Raw genomic sequence first — 3086 nt, forward strand, 5'->3', positions numbered from 1 at the left:
CACAGAATGCAATAACGCGTTTCATTTGTTGCTGTATGACTAGAAGCAAGCAAGGCAGAATCAAATCTCACACTATAATATAGCACATATTTTTGTCAGTTTGAAAGAGAATCAAAATTGGAACATTTTGTAAGACAGTTGTTTCTGAGTCTCATTTTCTGATAAAATGCTCTGCTACTCTGTAGTACCACAGCAGAGCTGAGATCATTATGTGTTCCTGGAAATCATAATACTGGGAAGCAGTAAATACTGTTGTGATAAACAAAGCCCTGTGTTCTACCAGACTGCCACACTGAAAATGGGAGAAACGCACGTTGGTCTATTAAATAAGTGAATGTAAAATGCTGAAAAATAAATGTCTGACCCAGCAGTCCCAAAATTTAACCCAGTGTACAAAATCCTTGTTTGCAGAAAGCTGATGAGTTTGTCATTTTGTGTTTTTTTGTTAGCTGCAGTTATACGAGAGAATGTACCAGGATAATTACGCATTTCTGGTTAGTCATTCTTCTACGCTCATCAGTTGAATCTGTTTGCGCTGTGAGACAAAAACCGTTGTGAAATCTCAAAAATATTGGCAGACTGAAAACATTAAATATGCTTTATCATAGCAGAAGTGCAGTGGTTGTCTCTTCAGATGCTACATATCATTTAGCATCATTCAGTGCTGGAAATCTTCCGATTTCAGATGTGCTGGACCACAGCTATTAATATTTAATCGTCTGTGCATAGTCAAGCTAATGCTTTCTTTCTCCTGGGAGTATCTGAAATCCGGTTTTGCGGGACTATGAAATCTCCAGATAATTAATGTTGTATTATTGCTGAGTTCTGGACTCTCTGTCCCTAATGATGTTTTGGAGCTCAGGAGCAATGTACGAAAAGTTTCTGAACTCGTCCTGGCTGATCATAGGAAGGAGTCTTTCATCAATGGGAGTTAATGTGGCTTCTTCTTTTATGAACTCGGGGTCGAAATTACTGACGTCCTCTCTAGATTTTATCCTGGGAGTGAAGGGAGGGGGAATCTCTTTCTTGTTCAGCTGATCCCAGTTAATATCTTTAAAAAACGGGTGCCACAAAATGGCTTTCTCGCCCCCCAGGGCCAGGCTGCCCAAACGCTTGCTCGGCTTCTTCTTCATAAAACCTTGTAGAATCGCAACAGCATCTTGCTGGAGCCATGACGGATAGGCAACTTCATCGTTCAAAATGGCTTCAAAGAGGTCATCCTCGTTTTCTGCTTCAAAGGGGGCGTGGCCACACAGCATCTCGTAAAGAAGCACTCCCATCGCCCACCAGTCTACAAGAGGTCCATACTGCATCTCCTGCAATATCTCTGGTGCGATGTAATCAGGGGTACCGCAGAAAGTAGATGTTGTGCAGCCCTCACGGATTCCCTCTTTGCACATGCCAAAGTCCGCTAGCTTGCAGTGCCCTTCATGGTCCAATAGCACATTGTCTAGCTTTAGATCCCTGTAAATGACTCCGTTATCGTGAAGAAACATGAGTGCAGACGTAATCTCAGCGCTGTAGAAGCAGGCACGCGCTTCCTCAAACCGCCGAGACTTCTGGATGTGGAACATGAGGTCTCCGCCATTAACAAATTCCATGACAAAGAATAGTCTGTCCTGTGCCTGGAAACAACAGAACAGCTGGGTGAGGAAGGGGTGTTTGGAAGCCATAGAGAGGATACGTTTCTCCGTCATTGTACATTCCACATCATCATCCTGTAAGATGACGTCCTTTTTCAGAACTTTCACTGCGTACAGAATGTCAGACTCCTTGGCTTTGGCGAGCAGGACCTTCCAAAACTGCCTTTTCCTAGGACACGAATAAATGAGAAATCATCAATCCCGAACTTGGACTGAGAGTGGTTTTCTTCGTAGCTGAGGTTATCGGATCCCATGCTCCTCGACACAGAATCCGTTTTGAATGGAATGTTTGAGGGTTGCAAGCCCATCCCTGCTAAGGTTTTTGCCAGTTCTATGGAATTCACTCCGCAATGTAGTGCCACATTTCCTTGACAGCGTTTATGCACATTCATTTTGCATATTTTACACTGAAGTCCTTGCTTCACGAGCCCCCAGAGCAGAGATCCACAGTGATCACAAAATGTCGGCACTTTGTAATTGTGATCTCGGAACTTGTGCGGTAAATTGATCCCGAACCTCTGTTCATAAATCTGTTTCTCCACCTTGGCATTGTTCATGCAAGTGTAGGCCGTTACGATCAGCTGGTGGCAGCGCTTATGCACCACGCACGTGCACACTTGACACTGGTATCCTTGTTTCCCAAAGACGCCCCAGATGAACTCTCTGCAGTGAGAGCAGTATGTGGGCTGGCGCAGATACGTCGCCATGAACTTGTGCCCATTGACCTGGTGAACTCTGCGTCTCATGGCTCCTTGGCGCTTCCTTGTAAAACGTTTCAGGAGCCTCCCATCTGGCAAGGTTCCTCCTTCTATAAAGCTGCCCATGAGAGTCACCACTACAAACACTTTGCCGTCTGGCTCCAAATCCACCCAGCCTTCAAAAGAGTCCGCCTGCCCACAGCTTTTGAGAAGCTCCTGGAAACTGAGCGTGCAGTTGGCCACAAAGTCATCATACCCAATAGTGGTGCTGTGGAAGACAGCTAGTTCCATCTTGATGCCCTCCGTTACAGTAAGACAAAACTCCTCGTTGTATGTGGGCTTGTTGGTCCGGTGCTTGGTGGTGGTCTGACCCACACGACACTCATCCACATTAATGGTCATATAGGGGTCCAGTAGAAAAAGTCCTTTCTTAAACACTGAGTGTCTGAGCGACCAGCGGGTGGGTTGTAACCCCACAGCCTCCCCTATCCTCAGCTTTATGCTGCCACTAAATCTCATGGTCCCAGTGGCCATTGTCCTGCTATCAATCCAAGGTGGGCCAAATTAAACAACCCACTGTGGACCCCTAGTAACTTCTACACTAGGGACCCTTCCAAACTATAACCTGAATCTTACAAAGCAAGACCATCCCACTCAGGAACTCTTTAAACAAACTTCTGACCACCCACTACTTCATCCCACTCTGTAGCCTTGCAAGACCTCCAAAATTATCTACACATGACAA

General features: G+C 45.4%; 1 protein-coding gene across 1 annotated transcript; it reads right to left on the reverse strand.

Annotated features, from left to right (window-relative positions):
* Positions 1-581: 581 nt before the first annotated feature.
* LOC128647934 (protein kinase C eta type-like) lies at positions 582-2875 on the reverse strand. Its single transcript, XM_053700616.1, is given in 2 exon segments — positions 582-1795; positions 1798-2875. Coding segments are annotated over 2 exon segments (2061 nt in total). The 3' UTR covers positions 582-812.
* Between the last annotated feature and the right edge of the window lie 211 nt (positions 2876-3086).

Source organism: Bombina bombina, chromosome 2, assembly GCF_027579735.1.
Source record: "Bombina bombina isolate aBomBom1 chromosome 2, aBomBom1.pri, whole genome shotgun sequence".
NCBI classification, from domain to species: domain Eukaryota; kingdom Metazoa; phylum Chordata; class Amphibia; order Anura; family Bombinatoridae; genus Bombina; species Bombina bombina.